The sequence below is a fragment of the Metopolophium dirhodum genome, chromosome 1, assembly GCF_019925205.1.
Source record: "Metopolophium dirhodum isolate CAU chromosome 1, ASM1992520v1, whole genome shotgun sequence".
NCBI lineage: Eukaryota > Metazoa > Arthropoda > Insecta > Hemiptera > Aphididae > Metopolophium > Metopolophium dirhodum.
Window position 1 is genome coordinate 73666126 of NC_083560.1, and position 21500 is coordinate 73687625.

General features: G+C 32.3%; 1 protein-coding gene across 2 annotated transcripts in view; it reads left to right on the forward strand.

Annotated features, from left to right (window-relative positions):
- LOC132936141 (uncharacterized) overlaps positions 1 to 21277 on the forward strand; it is a 71727-nt gene extending 50450 nt beyond the window's left edge. For both annotated transcript variants that reach the window (XM_061002830.1, XM_061002831.1), the window contains 3 exons: positions 3545 to 3898; positions 15294 to 15511; positions 16923 to 21277. In XM_061002830.1, coding sequence (XP_060858813.1) covers positions 3545 to 3898; positions 15294 to 15511; positions 16923 to 17906 — 1556 coding nt within the window. In that variant the 3' untranslated portion in view covers positions 17907 to 21277. The remainder of the gene's footprint in view (positions 1 to 3544; positions 3899 to 15293; positions 15512 to 16922) is intronic.
- The last annotated feature ends 223 nt before the right edge of the window (positions 21278 to 21500 follow it).

Consider the following 21500-nt stretch of genomic DNA (forward strand, 5'->3'; position numbering starts at 1 on the left):
TTTCTTATCGACTTAGGGTACCTAAGCTCGGCATAACTTCGTTGATCTTACTTTGGAAAAAATATTGTTCATGAAAATTGTACCTTTTATATTTAATTTATTCATTTTTGTTATTTACTCACATTTTATGAGGTTTTTCTATTGATTTTTTACAATAAAGTTAATTTATTAATTTTATTTTATTAATACCTAACTTAAGTTTATTTTATAAATAATTAAATTTTAAAATATATTTACATTTTACATACGATATGCTATTATAATAGTTCTATAATAATTGTTTTTTTCTCGGATTTATAGACATATTTGCTACACAATTTTTATAAGAAATGATTTAGGTACATGTTCATGAGTCGGTAGGCATATCATTTTAATTCTGGATAATAAGTTCAGATAGTTATATCAAACAAAATGTAATTAAAAATATAATATGGCAATTAGGTGCTTATTTGTAATAAGTTATAACTATAAACATTACAAAACATACCTAAATAATAATGAAAATTATAAGTATGAGACATCTTGTATACCTATACATATAAACTATATTGTTTATATAATTTTAATTTATTCCAAACTTTTTTTTTTTATTTAACTATTATAGTAATGTTAAAAGTACAAAATTATTAAAGTTATGTTTATCTGGTAATACATCTATATAAAAAAGAATGTAATAATTCAAGATGCTCGCCAAGTTAATATATTATCAGATTAAAATTTGGTCCAAAATTATCACGGTATAAAATATATGCCATGCTGTATGAATATTATTACAATATTATGATATTTGTTTTAGTGTAGGATCATTTATATTTAGTGGGATATGTAAGATACAAAATAATAGGTATCTATCAACAATTTGAGGAAAAATTGAATGTTGATAAACATTCTTTGTATAAAATATCATAAAAGAAATTTAACAACTATAATTTTATTAATATAGATACCAACATATTATAATATCTGATTGATAACCATATCATGTTATTTAGGAATTATTTTTATTATTTAAATGTCATTATAAATTTATACTATTCAGCCATAAACATTTTAACATATGTAGGTACTGGTTAAGTATAATAATATGTTATATGTACACCTGTTATTCAATTTACCGTCACGCCTTTTCTGTCAACACAAATCTATATGTTTTAGTTTATTACACCTACCTATTACATTTATTTATATATATTTTTTTTATTATTATTTGATATTCAATTTAACGTAAGATTCTTATAAAAGTATTCTAATTACATGCAAAAAAGTAGATTTTATTAAATATAAGAAACTCAGTATTGTTATTATTAATTATTTAAAATTAATAATAGGAATTATGAGAGTAAGAAAGAAACAGAAAATTAGAAATGTTGTATTATATGTTTTATAAAGTTAAACATTTAAAAAATATAGCTAAAAAAATATTTTTTGTTATGAATTCAAAATGTGTACGAGAATATTTTCGAAAACTTTAACACTTTTCGAGATGATTACTGTTCGCCGTTGAAGGAATATCACTTATGATTTGTTGAATACACTCTACGGGCGTCTACAACAGTAATACGCATAACACATTATGTATCGTTCGAAATCATTTAGATCGTGTGTGGGCTCGATTCGGTGGCACATGTCAACCTAAACAATAGTATATCTATGTTGTATTACGCAAGCATATTATTTCGGTACACCTGCAATATGAAGGGAATAATATGACTACCTATAAATAGACAGTTGTTGAGCAGAATATATTATAAGTATATAATAATAACATGGATAATGGATATACACATACTCGAGTTGCACGACTGCAGCGGTCGGTTCCAAACATCCAAGTCCAAGTGTTCGTTTGTGAGAGGTCCGTCCGGAATATACGACCAATGAATTACGGGTTGTCATGAAATGTCCACGACCTAGTAATGTAAATCGTTGGTTGTAGTAACCTAACCAAGTTTTGAAAAAATTTGTTTGGTGGTAGATATACAGGGTGATTTATTAAGCGTAAAACACTCATTATCTCAAAAAGTATTAATGTTTTTAAAAATATTTTTTTACATAGTTTCAAATTGTTAAAAAACAACATTTTTATTAAAAAATTATATTTTTAAATATTTTTTATCCTTATAATTTTTTAAGTTTTTTACTTTTTTGAATGACAGCATAGAGTTTCAATTTCATTTTCCAAAGCAGAATATTTTTCTAAGTATTTTAATACATAAATATCGAATTTAGGACGTGTAGTTTATGAGTTATAAGTATTTAAGGTTTAGACAAGCGGAGTAGTGGACACACATTTGCGGGGTAACCCCATACCACTCCACTCCGCCCATCTAAACTTTAAATGCTTATACCTCATAGACAACTCGCCCTAAATTAGATTTTTTTGAATCAAAATACTTAGAAAAATATTCTGCTTTGGAATATGAATTTAAAACTCTAAAAAAACTCTAAAACTTCAAAAAAGTAAAAAACTTAAAAAAATTATATAGATAAAAAATATTTAAAAATATAATTTTTTAATAAAAACATAGTTTTTTTAACAACTTGAAACTATGTAAAAAAATATTTTCAAAAACATTAATACTTTTTGACATAATGAGTGTTTTACGCTTTATGAATCACCCTGTATATAAAAAAAAATTGTATAAACAAATATAAGATTTAAAAAAAAACCTATTTACTATTATACTAACTATATAATATAGTACGCGTATAAAAAGTGATAGCTTATAGACTAGGTTTAGTTAACGAATGGGTACTTAATAAAGAATACATACATGTAGTACTGTTATATTATATTTTATGTACCTATAAATGGCTATAATATTAACATATATTATACTTTTATATTTTATATTATTTTAAAATAATCAAACATAGTATCTATTTCTTATATAATTGTATTACTATACTTGATAATATTAATAAATATATAATTTAAACTTATATTTTCACAAATATTTAGGTATTTTCTAGAATTTATTAGCAGCTTAATATTTGAAATAATTACAAAAAAAAAACCCAATACAAATATTATAATACAATAGTTTACATTTTTTTTTTTTAATCAACCAAATCAGGTTGCGAAAAAGTAGTATTTTGTAACTTTAAAGTTAATAATTGTTAGAGGGGGATACTAACATCCCAGCAATTAAACAGTCTTTTGTTCCACCTGAAAAGTTGGGAAAAATGATATTCGTCATTAGAGTTCTTAAGCGACGATATTATTACGCATTATATATTTAGTCTAGTAGAATAAAATTATACCATAACCCTCCAGTTGCAAACTTAATTGACTTAAATGGACGAATGTATCCACGAGATAGGCAACTTACATTTCAATTTTTGGCTCGCTAAGTTCTCAACCAAATATTTCGTATCTTTATAAAATTAGGCTGAACCGTCTTTAAATGTTGTTCCAGCAGACCATTGATGTACTATATAGATTATAGATACCACGCGCGTGTATATGATTCTAAGTCGATCACCATGATAACATATTATTATATTGTCACCTGTCTGAACGGAAATGTTTTGTGTATGTTTGCAGGTGTGTGCACGAACGGTACAGCGCCGTCGGTGAGCAGCATCAACCGTATATTGCGGAACAGGGCAGCGGAGAGGGCCGCGGCCGAGTTCGCCCGGGCCGCAGGGTACGGGCTGTACCAGGTGTCACACCCGTACGCGTCTTTCCCGTGGCCACCACACCCGCACGGCATGTGGCCGGGCGTGGCCGCAGACGGTCCATCCGCTGTGGCCGCAGCAGTATCGTCGTCCGGCGGACTGCCGATGCACCACGGACCGTCCGGTGCGTCCAACAAAAACACACCACTGCAGCAGATGATCAATGCCCATCAACCTTGCGGCGTAATGTCGTCCAGAGATCTCATGCCCAGGCTCTTAGGTGAGTACGCGCGTTCTCTATATACTGCGCCATAGACCTTTACTATATAGTTGACAGGTAGAGGTGGAAAGGCATATTTGAGGACATAGGGACTGTGGACCAAAAGGACCAGGAATGCACCACGTTCTTTTTTTGGAACTACCTACTTGATCCAGCTTAATTGAATTTAGTTATAATCTTACCAATAATAATTATCACGCCTGCACAATAAGTGCCTATCCAAAATTATTCTTATAAAATGGTTGTGAATAAGTAACTTCATAGTTCATAAGTTCTTCATTTATAAGTTTTAAGGGTTCAAACCCCCTTCCCCTTGAAAAATAGTTTCGAGTACCTACGTCCTTGTGTAGATATATTAATATTATATATAATGGAGATGGTTATCACTTATCACCCCTTTTCGATTTTGACCTGGGGGCAGATTTCTTATTGAAAGTTGAATGTTTGTTAAAGTTAGTACGACCAAATATAGTATTATTATTTATTGTGTATTGACGATCGTGTATGTACCTGTATATACTTGTTTGTTTCCGCAGACAATCTCTTATATAATTTATAGATCCACCCCTGATGCTGATCGCGTATGAATTGAATGTCATCCCCACCACTATTTTGCAATGAAAAATTTGAAATACCCTGTATTAACCGTTATATACATCGTTTGGTTATAATATATATCTATAGGCTTATAATATATAATGTATACGTAACTCGTGCGTGGTCATAATATATTAGGCGGAACTCCGCATCAATTTCAAGGGGGGAGGGTAAAAATGAATTGTGGTTTACGGACCCAACCTCTGCCTCCCCCCACGCCCACAACGCATTTCCTTCCGTGCAAAAACCGACGACTTTCATTTTTAAGATAAAAGTAAAACCAAAACATTTATAGCAAAATGCCAAAAGTATCCGTAGTAAAGCGTGGTCATATTATATTAGGTGGTACTTGGCATCAATTTCAAGGGGGAGGGCAAAAATAAATTGCGGTTTACGGACCCAACCTCTGCTTCCCCCCACGCCCACAACGCATTTCCTTCCGTGCAAAAACCGATGACTTTCATTTTTAAAATAAAAGTAAAAACAAAAACATGTACCCATAACAAAAATGACGTAAGTATCGAAATTTGTTTGTAAAATGGAGTTCTAAAATCATATAGCTATGCAGTATTTTAAGTACACAAATATTCGTTACACATTATATCGTTTTTATTGTTTATTCTTGATATACCCAATGTTCTTTATTAAGTCCATTATATTATCTTTAAATATTTGTTTATTTTAACATTACGAGAGGATATCACGAGGAAGCGGGATTCGTATATTATCTTCAAAATTGTGTGTGTTATTCTTTAATATTATATTGAATATTGATGTACTATAATTATAATGACCTTAGAATAGGAATAATAGGATCCTATTAGTAAATTAAGTCCAAAGGGAAACAATTCCAGACAAAATACCTAAATAGATATAATGTTTTTGTTTTAAAGTAGTTATTTATTATTTATTAAGTATTTACTAAAAAATAAAATAAAACATACGTAACAGTACCTAATTTACTGTAATTAATTATATACTAGCTGAATTGTCTGGCGTTGCCCAGGAAAAAAATTCTACTTGTTCAACTTCTTTTCGGTGTAACACGCTGTGGAAGCAATGTCTTTTTAGGTGTAAATTATATTATATTTTAATGTATATATAACGATCCCTACAGTAGATCGTGGACCTCGTGTGGTTAGTGTATAATTTAACTCTTAAGTCTAAAGTATCAAAGTTATACCACGTTAGTCGTTTTTACTTAATTCAACCTACAGCGGATTAATACAACCAATTAATACAAAATCCTAACCCAACCATACTAAGATCCGATGAATAAAAAGAAACAATCATTCGTACCTATGTAATATGTATAGATAAAGAAGAAAAATAAAAAAAGGAAAAATTAGAAAAATTAGATAAAAACAATGTAATTCTGTACAAAATAATTGGTCCACCGAAACCGTGGTTCAAGCTTACATTCTGTACTAAAATACATAGAGTGTCACTGCGCGCCAACACTATCGCATTAATAATTATTATTATTATTATAAAGCCAATAGCAACCATTTATGAACAAACATTTCCATAGTAAATCTCAAAATCTCTGTTTGAGCACCTCCCCGGATTGGACTTCTAATTTACCCTTTTTTAAGAGTCTATCTTTTTCTCAGAGGTCTAGGCTATCTCTGTACCAAATTTCATCGCAATCGGACCTGCCGTTTAGGAATGCATAACGGATAGACAGACAGACAGACAAACATTCATTTATATATAATTTTATATAGAATATAGATAATATATAAGTATACATTGTTGATAATTTCCAATTTATTTTCCAATAGTTATTAGAATAGTATTAATTTATTCAATACCTATATCGTTCAATACTATATAAACTTTATCATATATCTGCAATATCAATTATCAACGTTCGATTCTTGACGCATTTTGTCAATTAATTTCTAGATTACGATATTACAAGAGATAAATACAATTTTATGGTACATGAAACATTTTTAACATTGTATTATAAGAAAAGGAATAAAAAGTTATTAACAATACAAAATATATACTTAATACAATTTTAATCTATTTAATTTTACTATTAATTTGTACTTGATAAATAATTAACACTTGTTCTAGGCTATTTTTTGTCTTTTTGTCGAGACTTTTTTTTTACGTTATCCGATTAGAACATAACACTAATGGGTATGATTACGATTATTCAATTATTATATTTATAACCATTTTTATTAAATTTGGTAATACCAAATACTTTTTATGAAATTAACGATATTTTCGTACCTATAATTAATGGTTGGTAATTAATACCCATACTTGGGTTGGAGTAGAAAATTCGATAACAACAGAAAGGTGGAACTTATACACACTACGTCCTGTTATTCGTCATCAATACATCCGTTGCAGCTAGCCTACATACATATCGGGGGAATTATTCCGATCGCTATTGTTATAGTACCTATAGTGCACTAGACAGTGTAGTAAGGTTTTCAAACGATCTCGTAGTGACAACAACAGCCACTTGGTATTAATCTTTTAAAATCTAAATATTGTATAGACTTTAATTGGAATCATAGATTTTTATTAACTAAAAAAGAAGTTTTTATTTAAAATGTTCACTTTGACCACTATAAAGATCTATAGATTTCAATATATTTTCAGTACAGTTGTAAACGATATAATATTATACTTATAGTACATGCCAGTGCTCTGCAGTTTTCGCATTAGATATACATATAATATAATAATGTATTACAAAATATAAAATACTCTCACTGATATTATTTCTTTATTTTGATTTGCATTATGTTGAATTAGAGTCAGTTGCACGTTTGCGGGTTACACTATCGTGACCTATTTTCATAATTAATTTTTATAATATCATGATTGTATTTTTTTCTGTGCGTACCAAGTATGTGTTTTTATTTTTCTCTTATATTTTACTATAATATTTCACCATATGATAATATCATCTTTAAATCTTAACTATAATTTTATTTCTATATACTACGTGATTGTTGAGCTATAATAGCTTAATATACTAAATGTTATTGCCTATTATGTACAAATATAAAAAAAATAAAAATAATTTAGTAATTTCGTCAATATAAAATAATATAATAATAATAACAACAACGCCGTTGCACATTGCATTCGCCCGTGCAACTGCACACTGCACACAAGACCGACACAGCGTAGGTACCTACACTTATATTATATTATTATGTATGTATATAACGTGTCTCGCGTCTGCAAGTATATATAATATTATACGCAGTGGTTCAAAAGGTGGATCGCGCAACCGGTTGTTGACAAATTGACCGATCGCGGCGGGCAATTCTAGTGTCTTTGAAATCCTGTGAAGAAAAAAATTCTTTTTCACCACACGAACACAAGTTCGCTTCGACTTGGTTACATATCTTATGTGCGTTTAACAGCGGGGCCTGGGAGTGAGAGGGTGAAGAGTGAATCCATTCGTTTAAACAATAATATTATTTTCTTGTTATGTACGCACGCCGTGAGATTACGTGTCAATTCCTACGTGCTATATAGGTCTAAAACCATGGTATATTATTCCCGTATTACGGACTGGTACTGGTATAATACCTACATTAAGTTCTATAAAAGTTGATCGATGTGAGTACTTGCACAAACCTCCATGAAGAAATTATAGGTAACCGTGTAATTGATTATTCGAATTATTGCCGTCGTCAATAAAAATTACTCCATCAATATTAAAATATATTATATGAGTATAATTTGTTATACTCATTGCTCCACATTTTATGATGATTATATGATTATGATATTGTTGATCGTTTTGACTAGCATATCGGTTCGACTAGCTACTAGTTAGCTACCGCCATGATAGTTAACCAATCGGCGCAGCGTGATACGTAGCAATATATTCTTCTTGGACGTCACAAATAATAAGGAAACACATGATGCAGTAGCCGAATTATCATCTATGTTATAATAACAAGCAAGACGAAATCGTATCTGTTGAAATTCCCATGAATAATAAAATCAGAAAATACCAGAAATGTTAGAATAACTTAAAAAAATAAAATAAAAAATACAATATTAATTAAATGCATGAATGATCATGAAAGAATCGTCCACCGTCTAGAATACCATCTGGATTTTAAACCAGTTTTCTACTCGGCATAATTCAATCTATTTTAATCTTTTTTTTCTTACCATAAAATATAAATCCTCGGCCGATTTGAAATTAAAACCACGCGATTTTCAAAACCGTAATTCCATTAAAAACGAATTAGTCCACAAATGTATCATGTATTATTTTAACGTGCATAATTCAAACCGGCAAACTGGTTTCAAACGTTCAAAAAAACGTATTCAATTCACTATATTATGAACGCCTCTACAGTAAAATAGTCATTCATCGTAACTTATATTGTACACAATAACCTGAAAATTATCAGTTGGATAAAATTACTTTTAGATATACCACGGGACTCATTTCGTAATGTGTATACTGCATTAATGTTTTTCGGAATTTATTATTACATCATATTCAAATGATAATAATATGTATTTCAATTAGAGTTTTTGTTTTCAATTTATGTCTTCCAAATTCTGCATGACATAAAATTGTTGTAAAAAATGTAAACTGTCGTCTAAACTTTATTATTATTTCAAAAAAAACATATATTTTTTACCGTCTTTCCAATGATGTTAAGTTAAATATTAATTACGAAATTTTTAGATTCTGAGCGAAGAAATGAATGTATTTATTTTATAATGATGTGTGTTTTTTTTTTTAATTTTTTAATTTTTGTATCGGTCATCACCTTTTAGGACAGTAAAAATGTTTGGATTTTCTTCAACAGTAACTTTTCTGATAAGAAAGTGAATCAAGTTGGTATTTTGAGGGGGTCAAAAGTAAAAATTTCCCAGTAGTTTTCAAACGCGACGTGAAAAACAAAAGAACAATTAAGGAAAAACGGGAATTTTTACGCAAAATCTGTTTTCGAGAACATCGATTTTGGTTTTTGGTGCAACACTAAAACAAATGAATGTATATACATGCAATTTTCACTGGTTGTTTATATTTGCATTTTCTATACAGGATAAAATTTTAAAAATATTTTGATTTGTTTTGAACTGTTTAGGAACATTTTCAGTTTCAAATTTTATTAGTACTTTTTTCTATGGATGTCAATAAAACTTTATTTGTTGGGTAAAAAAGCTTGAAAAGTCTCCTACTATATTTTTACTAAGACATTTGAAAAATATTAAAAACCCTTAGTCACAGTTTTTATTTATAAGCATTTAAAGTTCAAATCTTGACAAAATACGGACAAATTACGAAAATTAGCAAATTTTTTTGAGTTGAGAATTCATAAAAATTTTTCTTTTTAAATCTTAGATTTGAAAATATAATATAAGATTATCCATAAGTTTGTCTACATTTATCAAAAAAAAAATGTCTACAAGAAACTTAAATTAAATTTTTATGAGCGTCTGAAATTTATATTTTTACAACATTTGATATTCACTCGATTTCTCATGTAACAATTTTCTTATTTTATTGTAATTAAAAAACGAATGACTGTAGATACTTGAAAATTTCACTGAATGTTTATATTAGCATTTTCTATACGCCATAAAATTTTGAAAATATTTTGACTCTTTTTGAGCCTTTTACGGACATTGTCAGTTTTAAATTTTTTTAGTTTTTTTTTCTATAAATACCAATAAAATTTTATTTGTTGGGTAAAAAAGCGTGAAAATGTAATATAAGGCTCCTGATATACTGTTCTAATAGAAGTTGAAGAATATTAAACATACATAGGCACAATTTTTTTTTTATTTTTTTTTTTTTTTATTTACAATAATATCATCAAATATACTTGGTAACATCATAGGCTGACTGACCGTTTTCGCTCAGAATTGTTTTTCTTATACAATGATATTATATCATTGAATTCAAATTTAACACCATCCATTACAGTGAATCACTTTTAACCTACTGTACAGCAGAGTGACATCCACTTACCCACCATTTTTAATTAGCAGGTTATACTTTAATATAATTTTAAGGTTAAGAAAGGTTAGGACCCGCAATCATCTGCAGTGAATTGTTTTTCAGTGTTTATTATAATTCAACTACATGTATATTTGTAATTAGACATTATATGGCACGTCGATGGCTGACCCTATTGTAGGTATAATTATATACCAAAGTCATTTTAGTGACTAACTCGTGACGAAAAAACTTGTAGGTATTGTAACGTGACCAGAGGGTGGCAGTTAAATATAAGATATACAAGGAGCTGGTAGAGTCGTGGGACCCTGTAGACATATAATTACCGTAGCCAGGGGCAGATAGATATAATATGATGTTAAATGTAATTTGAATAATTATGACTCAATTTCGGTTATGATTAGGTTTTATTGCCTGCTAAATACTTACAAATAATAATACTTATAAAGTATATATCTATATTAAGTTGTATAATAGTAGGTAGCTCAGTAGCTGTATGTTAGTACTATATAACAGTAGTCTAGTTGCACGGAGTTCAGTTATAATATTATTATTAATATTAATTCAGTAAAATGTGTCGATATATTTAATAATTTAATATTTATATGCACAGTGAACTAAACCACACCAATTCTTACATTATGTGTATTGGCGATAGTCCTTACTGAGTACAGACCTCGGTTAACTATGTGTGTGAATATATATTATTATTGTATCGATCAGCAGTCAATCGTATATATCATTGTGCCTGACGTCTGTACCATATGTACGGCCTAATGCAATGTAAATTTTATATAATATTAAATAATATATACATAGGTGTCATGTAACATAACTGTTATAGTATACTCGCCAGTAATCTCACACATACATGATACTTACGTAAGTATAGCATACTGCACGGGGAGTGAATTTTTTTTAGTTCAAACTGTACGTTCCAATAGATGTTAGATAATTTGTACGTATCAGTGGCACACTGGCACTACAAGCCTACATAGTATGTACGCGCTTATAAATTAAGTGCGCGTATTCGATGATTAATAAAACAAATACAAATCGCGTGCACTGATAATATATATATTAAATTATAGGTATGCAAAGTAATGTCGTCTGAGTCAGTGCATGTTTTTTTCGCAGGAGTTAATCTTTGTTTTAATTTTTTTAGAATCTTGCGCGCGCACACTCTACAATCGACATATTATAAATCTTCCACAGTCGAAAACTCGCATGCATATATTTCATAGTGTTCAAAATACCTGTGCAGTGTGCAAAGTATCTGCATAGTATGCACGCATCTTAAGGTTATTTGTATGTTGTTAGGTCCCCCTAGGCAGTTGAGAATTATGTAATTATTCATGGGGAGGGGGGATTGGGGTAAAGATAATAGGACCCATGGATCTCCTTCTTTTCGAGAACCCCTTAGGGCGTAGATACCGTTACGCTACTGGAGTACAGATTGGACTTCAGGGGCAAATGTATTTTGAGGCTCTTAAAATTTTTAATTGTAATGTGTCTTTTTCTAACACAAAATATATGTTTGGAACATATATTCCAAGGTTATAGGTACAAATAAAACATTATAACATTTGATAATAAAATGAATGAAACAAACACACAGTGACAAACCAATATATAGTTTTAAAAATATTATAATATATTGTTACATACAGACCATACAGTGAAACCTCTGTTTATGGACACTCATCGATGTAGCAGACAATGATAACAACTACTTCTTAATTTCCCACCATAAAATATGGTACGTGAGAAAATAACCACTACGCTAATAGCGTACACATTTCCAATTCCTCTATATTCTAATGTAATAGAGAAATAGAGAAGTCTGTTGTACTGCAGTATTATTTTTCTATACAGATTATACACATATAGTATGTCTTCCATTTAATACATATTAATAAATCTATATCAGACGCGATACACTGGGTGCTCTTCAATACTCACTCGACAATATAATTATTCGATAGAGATGTATTTATATGGGTCAGATTTATATCAGTTCTATGCGATTTCCATTCGTAAACATTATGTTTGATAATTAAAAAACAATCGTTTCAAAACCATTTTTAAACAACAATAATATATTATATGTTAAATTAAGATACTATAATATACTAGATACTAAAAAACTTTGGGGGGCCGAGGGACGGCTCTATGTTTTGTATGTTTTGTCTATAATTGTACGGGCCTGCGATGCCTATTGATACTACGAATCTTCCTGATTTTCCAACAAAACGAGACTGCGACTGATTATAATAATATTATGCAAATGTGCACACACACGCACGATTTGCATTATATATAATAATATATAATATTTAAGTGTACATATTTAATCGATACCGCGGATTATAATATCGATAAACGGGCTCGCTCATTCAATATACTATATTACATACGTACTCGCTGCGTATAAATCGTGTAGGTACAATAGTAGCGCCGATCGGTTCTCACGCCGCACCAACCTGTTGCACCTACCTATATAATCTATTATATACGTCAGTCTGTAGCCTGTAGGTAGTTATGATAATAATATTGTGTAACAACAATAATAATATTATAATTAGGGTTTTAAAATTTCATGAAATTAATTTTCTTGAAATATTTCATGAATTTTTCATAAAATATTTCATTTTGATGAAAAATAAAATGTTTATTATACCTAAAAGTTTATAGTCGTCAACTTCTAAATGAATATTTTTAAAACTTGGCTTATTGTATGAAACAAAGAAAATATGTAACATATTTACATATAATTTATAAGTTGTTTAACAAATCTATAACAGTAATAACAAACTATATGTTCTAAGTATTAAATAATGAGCCCAGAGCACCTTCACATCACTCAGCCACATATACACACATATTATACGACTTTTGTACACTTTATAATTACTGAAAATACACTATTATTTCATTCACTGTTGGAATTGACTTCAACTTTATTTCAAACTATTATCTTTTGGACAACAATATTTTAAAACTCATGCAAAAAAATGTTTTTATTCTCAAAATAATGCCAAGAATATTTTTCAGTACTATAAAATATAGAATATACAAATAACAAATATGAAATAATAAATCAACAAAAATAATATGTTTTTATTTAATTCTAAGTATGTAATCAATTTATTGTTTCTAATCATCTATAACCAAACACGTTTAAAAGAAGAAAAAATATTTTTCATAATTTCATTGAAATATTTCAAGAACAGTGAAATTTTCTATTGAAAAATTTCAAGTGAAATATTTCAAATTTAGAACCCTAATTATAATATTATATTATGTTATTATTATAACGCTGTCGGTACTTAAAAAAAATTCGGTCTATATAATATTTAATATTATTACTATATTATCTCTGCAGTATAACGTTTACCTCTGGTGACGATTTGCAGAATTAGCGTTTCCAATTACGCGCGCGCACACCCGGTCGTCGGCCGATTATAATAATATATAATATATATAAATTATAAATTATATATTAAGTAGGTTAGCGTCTGCGCGTTAAAATTACACGTATATAATATAAACACGTCCAGGACGCCGCATTAACGTGCGTGCTGTAAATATCACGTGTGAGCATAATATAAAATAGCGATAATACATATGTATATACCTGAGTAATAATGGCATGGCCGCTGAGCAGTGTACGTAGGTAGGTTTTATATAAGTGCCTAATGTAGGTAGGTGCCGTGCAATTTCAATTATATTATATTATTATACGAATAAAATAAAAGGAAACGTTGTGCAGCAAGGGTACGTAGTATCATTATAATATTTAATTTAATATATAATAACGATAATTATAATACTGCAAATATTATCATTAAATTATGTACCTACCGGCTACCACCTATACCTATATAATACATAGGTGTATGCTTTTAAATGACACGAAAGGCGTGTTTCTCGTTTTTTTTTTCTCTTTCGTTCTCCCCTTTTGTTTTTACTCCAAAACTCTTTTGCGCGAAACACGCTGGCCGTTGCATCCATCCCGGAACACGCGGCGGTTCGTGCTGCAGTGCAAAACGATAACGATAATAATACGACTAATCAAATTGCACTTCCTGCCGTGTGTACATAATATTGTATGTCGACATTCGAGTCAGCCCATAATTATTACGTAATACGAACGTGACTCTTATTAGCGCAAATTATACCTGCAAGTATTATAGAAGTACCTGTTGTATACTAACTCTATATAATATACGCACTTGGTCTAAAAGCGCATAGGCGACATAAAAAGCGCCGACGAGAATTTGAGGTGGGCATCACGTCGATATAAAAAATTATGACAGTCCTGGGCAAAATTTCTACTCCGGACTCGACCACCGTAATCCATTATTTTGATTTTCTAAATATCATTTTTATGAATGGAAAAGCTTCGTTTTGGATTAACCAGTCATTTTGAATCGTAAATTTGACCAGAAAATAGTAATTATGATATATTCTGACGACGTCAATCGATGTACCGATATTTTCTCCATAAGAATCGGTACCTAACTCGATTTTGTTAATTTTGGTAATAGTACGTTTTGGATTTCCACCCCTCAATCACAAGTGAATCTCACGGACAACGGCGGTCGGGATGGCTATAAATTTAAATTTAAAATATAATTTAATATCATTACACTTAAAAAGGCGTTGCACCCAAAAGGAGTTGAATAATCACGAAACCCAGGCAAGAGCAAAGCATTTCCATGTCAGCTAGTATATAATATAACATATATTATTAATTATTATGTACCAGGTACCCTTTAGTTATATTATTATTAATGATCGTTTCCATTCTTCTGTATATAGGTGACGGATCCGGAGGCGTTGACGGTTGCAAAGACGACATGGAAAGTGTGGGCAGTGGCAGTGGTTCCGAGCAACCAAAGTTCAGGCGTAACCGGACCACGTTCAGCCCGGACCAACTCGACGAACTGGAAAAGGAGTTCGACAAGAGCCACTACCCTTGTGTGAGCACTCGCGAACGGCTGGCTGCCAAGACCAGTTTGTCCGAAGCCAGAGTCCAAGTAAGTCGACTCACAATAATTGTTATACTGTACCTATACCCACTTTTCCATATAAATAAACGGATATACAGAAGTGGGTATGCGCATATATAGGGTGATTCACTAAGTATATTCTATTCACCCCTTTTTTTAGTGCATACTTGGCGAATCACCATGTATATACTGCGGAATACCGAATTATAATTTATAACTATGTATATAATTTCCACATAATTCAAACTGTACACCTATATGTATATATAGGTACTGCACGATGTGCGAGATACGTCATAACCGCAAGGTCGTGAACTATTAATACATTTGCGAGTTTTTTTCTTGTTATTTCATCATATTATATGAACTCGGCTCCAACAACTGAGTTCAGTCGAAATTTATTTCGCATAACTCCTTCAACGCGTGTGCGAAATAGTATTTAGCATATTTTTGCATATTTTAGGTTTAAAGCGCATATATACAATATACTGACTGCATATATTGCGTGATTGTTTTTATTTTAATTTTAACAATCCGGCAGTCGTGATTAGCCTCTAGGTTTTAAAAAAAACATTTAGTGGATTCTATAGTATTTAACTTTTTTACTAAAACAGATTATTTTTTAGATTGTTGAATAGCGCACTACCTGGTTACTAGCTGGTATTGCAGTCTGCAGATAAACATATTTCGTTTAAAATTTTTTTTTTTTATTCGAAAGTACAGTAGTGATAATTGCAATGCCTATATAGACAATCCGTTTTCCTGGTTTTAACAATAATTTTGAAGACATAATATACATATAATATTATAATCTATAGCCTATATGTAACCGTCACATAACCCATTGTACTAGTACCAGCCATTACAAATTTATATTCCTGGAGAATTAAAAAAACATCATAAGACCCCTTCGTTGACCCGCTCCCCTTCGACCATCACCCACCACGAAGATACGAATAAAGGTTAGATTATATAACGTCATCGTTGTACTTCTCGCGTATATTATAATTGGTGGTCGGATTTGTGTATTTGTGCATCTGTGAACTTGCATAATTTTACCGGTCGTTGACTATGTAAGTTAGAACAAAAAATTTTTCATGAAAATGTGAAAAAAACACGAATCATTTTAGAGCATAATTTACAATTTGAGTCATATAATATGGCATTTTGTGGCATGGTGCACTATTTTGTAACTCGAGTAATAACTTAACGTACAATGGTTTCGATAAAATAAAAAAAAAATAGACTGACTAATCATCAGTAGAAGCAAAAGATGAACAATACCTATTCAAAGTCTATTATTCCCAATAAGGCAATAAATACCTTACCTACTTATTATTTTTTAAATATTTAATATTATAATAATATATGCATTATAATATGTAATGTATAATAATTATGTATTATAACGGTGCATTCATAACAATGTATTTCGCAGGTATGGTTCTCGAACCGAAGGGCCAAGTGGCGGCGGCACCAGCGCATGAACAAATCGCGTCGGTCGGGCGTGGCGGCCGCGTCGACCGTGTCGGGCGGCAGCAGCGGTTCGGCGGCGGGTACGCCCACGCCGCCGGTCGTGTCGCCCGTCGCGGGTGCGATCGGTGGCCTGGTCGGTGGACCAGACGGCGTCGGCGGTCCACCCTGTCCGGCCGCGGTGACCAGGTGCCTGGGTGGCGGCGAGAACAGCGCGTTCCGATCGTTGATGCCACAACAACACTTGCACCGACAGCTCGTCCAGCAGAGTTACGCCGCATCCGAATCGTCCGAAGAGATAAACGTGACAACGGACGATGAAGACGACGAAGGTGGTGCCGTTGGCAGCGTCGGTGTCAGCGGCGTTGGCGTCATTGACGAGCCGATGGACGACGGAGACGGTTCCAATAATTCGTCTTCGTACAACAACAACAGAAATAACGACAACAACAACAACGACGGCAGTGGAGGCGGCGGCGATGGCGACATTGACGATGACGACGACGACGGAAAGACATCGGCGGCGGTCTCCCTGACGTCACCGGCACCACACCATCTTCATCACAATCATCATCATCATAACAATCACCCTTCCCGTCCACGATTCGGTGCCGACCGACCGCCGTACTTCGGTCACGTCATGCACCCGGCCGACCAGAAACGAGCGATCGACAACCCGAACAACAATCACCACCACCCGCACCACCATCACCAACACCTCCACAACAACAACAACAACAACAACCACCACAGCAACAACAACAATAACAGCATTCAGCACCACAATAGCGTGCTGTCCACGATCGCTTCGTGGCGCGAAATGGCCGCCTTCACCGCCCTTCACCACCGGGCCCTCGAACAGGGCGCGGCCAAAGCGGCTGCGGCTGCGGCGGTGGCGGCGGCTGCGCAACCGTTGCAGTTGACCAAGTACGACAAGGACAGGGCGTAGGCCGGACGGTGCAGGTGTTACGCATGTACAACAAGCCACACGTAATATACAGGGTGATTCAAAAGTTTAAATTATAATGTGTCGATAAATAGAGTCGAGATGATGGACGCAGATGGAAAAAAAGAAAGAAAATACCTCGCGTACCTGTCACGTTAGCCGGGTCGTATAGAACATTATTAATTGTAACGCTCTATGGAGTAAGCTAGACTTGATCGTTTTGAAAAGATTTTTCGCTTCACCTATCATTCCTGCTGCAGTAGAGGTATGTTCGTTTTTAAATAATAAAAAAGGTACGAATTTTCCCAAATCGGACGGAGTTTTTTGAATCACTCTGTATTATAAGCTTAACGGTAGTATAATAATTATAATTGTAGGTATAACAAACTGATAATAATATCACCGCGTGGTGCGTTTGCACGGGCAGGAATATTATATAGTTCGACGGACGAAAGGCCGTTTCTAATGTGTCGGTATAATTTGTTTGTTTTTTGACGTGCGTAACAGACCGTGGGCACTGTCGGAGGGGGGGAGCATACCACTCTTTTCAACCATTATCATTTGCAGGGGCGGAGGGCTTACTTAGTCGTATATGGTTGACTTGTAAGTATATTTGAGAGAATTCTCCGTGACGAGTTTTTTCCGATGTACGTCGCATAAAAATGGGTCTCGTGCGACTACGACTATACTCTCGAATACACGACGACCGTGTACTGTTTGTGGGGTGTGGTGGGGTAAAATAGGGGTATACTCAGGCATATATACTCAAAAATATCGTTTTTGCAAACGCGCAATCAATATAGCGTTTTGCTATGCGTGGTTTTTTTTAAATCAGTCGTGCTGCAGGGGACCTCTATACAGCAATTCCCCTGTAAATGTATACGCAGATCGCATCACCTAGTCAGCCCCGACTGTGCTCGATTTTATTAGATTTTTCAACGACGGTGGAGCCCCAAATAGTTTTTGGCTCGTTACAATAAAATATTATATTAATATTACACCGAAATCGGGAGAAATATTTTCGGGGGACACCACCCTCTCACGACAGGTCGACCGCGTGCCCGCCCACCCGCATCGCACATCTGTTTATGTCTTTAGGCTATTTATTCCTCTTTACATTTTTTTAATTATATTGTTTTCGTAGTTGCGTGTGTGTTGTACAAAGATTTTTAACGTGCATTAATCGTGATTATTTGTATGATATTATTACGCGTAAAACTCGTGTATCCAATAAGTAGTTAATTTAAATCAATTATTATAATATTATTTGATGTGTTTTTAATTCATTTCGGTCGGTTCAACGATCGGTGTGATTATAATAATATATGTTTGTATATATGTATTAGTGTATCGTATAATAATAGTTTATGGTGTTCGAGATGTACAATATAATAATAATATAGTCGATTGAACAAAAAATACAAAATATATAGGTATAGATGTATACTTATACCTAATAATGTAATAATATTATAATATAGGTGTAAAATATATAATAATAGTAATATAATAAAGACGGTTTTGATGTGACGTCTATTTTTTCTGATTTTTCGCCTATCGACACGGTTTACGTCGTTTCGATTATATGTATATAATAATATGTATATAAATAGAGTGGCTATCGAAATACATATACTACGCGTACATCAAATAGTTTAGGTAAGCTAGTGTGGTTTTTTTTTTTGTAAATAACTATATTGTAAACGACTCACGAGTCACGTTGAACGGAGGTGGTTTAAATCGATACTGTTGTGCGAATATTATTGCATTTAATCTTGTATTACAGAAACCAATAAAGCAATACTGGTATCCACTTTATAGTATATTATATTACTACATACGCATATCTCCCAAGATTATTAAATATTTACCTCGTTGCTAACAAATCGTCGATCCCGTATTATATATAGGCAAGAAACCCCCGACCCCCGAGTTTCGAGTACACTGAATTTTATAGAATTTCGTTGTAACACGTTACGGGGTACCTCCAGAGGTATTACATGATATTATTATTATAATAATATTTATCTACCTAAATTGAGATATGATTTTATCGACTTTTGCACTACCGCGGTCGAATCAGGATTTGACCATTTGATTTATAAATCATTGTATTATTTGTTTTATTTGGTATAGGTTTCGCGGTGTATGATAGTCTTATAAACGTCGACATTTGTCCATCGTTTTCTATTGTTATTTTCGGTCTCTCCGCGTATAAAATTGTGTTGCTCTCATCCTCGCGGACGTCTCGCTGTATAATATCATGTGCAACAGGTGTGTGTCTCGAACCGCTAAATCCTGAGACGCGTCCCTGTAGTCGAAGACCCAAATGTATAAGCAACATATAAACATATAATAATATTCTTTAAAGTAGGTACGCAAGTTTTTATCATCCCTGCAGGACCTGCCACACACGGCTACGACATTTTTTTTGGATTTCTTTAAACATGACTCTTTATTTTTTTTTTGTCGAATCACACATGCACTTAATTTTTAATTGTATATTTCTTTTACTCGTACACAGCTTTAGGTGCACTCGGGATTTAAGTTTTGGCGGGACTCGGGATAGGTACTGTAAGTATAATGCATTATTAACATAAACCCTTTTCTTTTAGTCTGGGGAAGGAGATATCTACGCGGGTGGTGCTAGAAATTCACTGACCCTAGACCGGAAATAAAACGTCTAACTTAAATCCGATTGGGCCGGGGGATGGGCAATGTCTCCGGTGCCCTGCACCCCAAATTCCACCTACGGGTATACGGCGTACTTGACCGGAGAGGATCGCGCAATACCATTGGGTGCATTCAAATTTAAAACACAATATATAAGTCGTAATTGGCGATCGCTTTCGGGCTCGGTAGGTGAGAATAATATAATAATAATGTGTCAGCTTTGCCAAGAGATGGACCTCATCGGATACCATATTCAGGTGTAGGAACCACACGAATCGTGATTATTTAATGCTTACGAATACATTTTACCTAATAAGTGCTTTCGATCGAAAAGAACGTCGTACGGTCGTCAGTGTCGCGTTTATATTATATTATATTATTATTTATTTTTATGTTTAGATAATATATTATAATATATGTACACACATAAAATAATTTTACAATGTAAACGTTTAGTTTATAAGGTATAAACATTTATTTTTAAACGAACATTTAGGTTATACGTAGACAATTTTAGTAAATTAACGCTGAGTATCACTGACGATTTGAACAAATTATATAATATATTATATTGAGTATTATATATAATAATATGACATATAGTTCGCTTATTTTAATTATAATTTCAGTGTTTTATTATTTTTTTTTTATATTTTATAACGACTTATCTGTGATATAGCCTAATTATTACAAGTTTAATTATTTTCCTCTTTTTTTTTAAATATATATAATATAATATATATAACAATACAAAAGATTACTGAATTTGTACACTTGTTAGCATATTATATTTAAAGCGTGTAAAATTGTATTTATTAATTGCACAATAAACTATATATTTCGAACAATTCGGCAATAATTATTGTATGAATGTTTTATATACAACTCTCTATAGGTACGTCATATAATTGAATAAATAATGTA